The 1,213-nt window shown below is 39.9% G+C and overlaps 1 protein-coding gene across 1 annotated transcript in view; it reads left to right on the top strand.

Annotated features, from left to right (window-relative positions):
• LOC107082604 (protein crumbs homolog 1-like) overlaps nt 1–725 on the top strand; it is a 19,025-nt gene extending 18,300 nt beyond the window's left edge. Inside the window, exon 11 of the mRNA XM_015371373.1 lies at nt 444–725. Coding sequence (XP_015226859.1) covers nt 444–696 — 253 coding nt within the window. The 3' untranslated portion in view covers nt 697–725. The remainder of the gene's footprint in view (nt 1–443) is intronic.
• Nucleotides 726–1,213: the final 488 nt, after the last annotated feature.

Genomic DNA, 1,213 nt, shown 5'->3' with positions numbered 1-1,213 from the left:
ATTTTTTTAACACAAGTATCTGTACTTTTACTCAAGTACCGAAAGTTAGTACTTTTGCCATCTCTGCCTCTGGTGTCTAGCTGATCCGTCCCCCTGTTTTGGAGATTTGACCAAAAAAAAAACAATGACCAAGGGCAGGAGAAAGATACGAGTCAGTCTTCGAGCACCAATTAACTTGAATCAATTAGTTGCCTCTGAGAAAGAAGAGATATTTAAGTTGGGGGCTTAAAGTAGTTTAGTCACCCATATATGCAATTAGTCAAACTCAAACATCAGGAAGAGAAAAATTGCTAAATTTTCTGGAAACTTAAGGAAAGTAGAAAGAACCTTCACCCTCCATGATCCCTGTTACTATATAAAAACACTGCTTACCTCTCAACACCTTCTTAGTTGCTCATAACCTGCATGCTTTCTAAAACAAAACATTTTTTGTGTCCTTTCAGGTGTGAGAAGGATATCGATGAATGTGCCTCAGACCCGTGCATGAACGGAGGCTTCTGCATCAACTACATGAACAGCTTTGAGTGCGTTTGCGACATGAATTACTCAGGCGTCTACTGCCAAATGGACGTCAGCGACTTCTACATGTATCTGTTCCTGGGCCTGTGGCAGAACCTCTTCCAGCTCGTGTCCTACCTGGTTATCCGCCTCGATGATGAGCCGGAGATTGAGTGGGGCTTCCATGTCAACGATTAGACCGAATCGGAAGTCCATCAGAAATCAGGAAGTCATCCAAACACAGACAGTAGGAGCCACAAATCAGCCTCCATGACTCTGTGTTGAACCCATATGAACTTCTTCCATGTTTTTCTGACCTCAGCTCAACAAAGATGTTTCAAAAGAAGCTGAAAAGATCTGAAAACAGTTGCAGTGAACATCAATAAAAATGTATTTACTGTTTCTCCGACTACAACGTCTATCGTAATGAACTGGAAATGTAACGATGCTCATAGTGTACATTTTAAATATTAATATGACAAAATTACTTATTTTGAGCCTATATTTCTTTATATTTGATTAAAATGGTGAACAGTTAATGACCCCAAAGTTTGTTTTTTTCATAAAAAGTTTTACAGAAAGATGTCGATGAAAGGCCTTATCCTGCAGACATCCAGCAGCAGCAGGTACTGCTAAAGATGCTGGCTGCTGCATTTAAAAGAATAGTACACCCAAAACATGATTAGCCTTCATTTTCTACTAACCCCCATGCTGA

Source organism: Cyprinodon variegatus, unplaced genomic scaffold (genome assembly GCF_000732505.1).
Source record: "Cyprinodon variegatus isolate N-32 unplaced genomic scaffold, C_variegatus-1.0 Scaffold57, whole genome shotgun sequence".
NCBI classification, from domain to species: domain Eukaryota; kingdom Metazoa; phylum Chordata; class Actinopteri; order Cyprinodontiformes; family Cyprinodontidae; genus Cyprinodon; species Cyprinodon variegatus.
The sequence above is the reverse complement of the archived record's forward strand: the minus strand, read 5'-3'. Positions and strand labels throughout refer to the sequence as shown.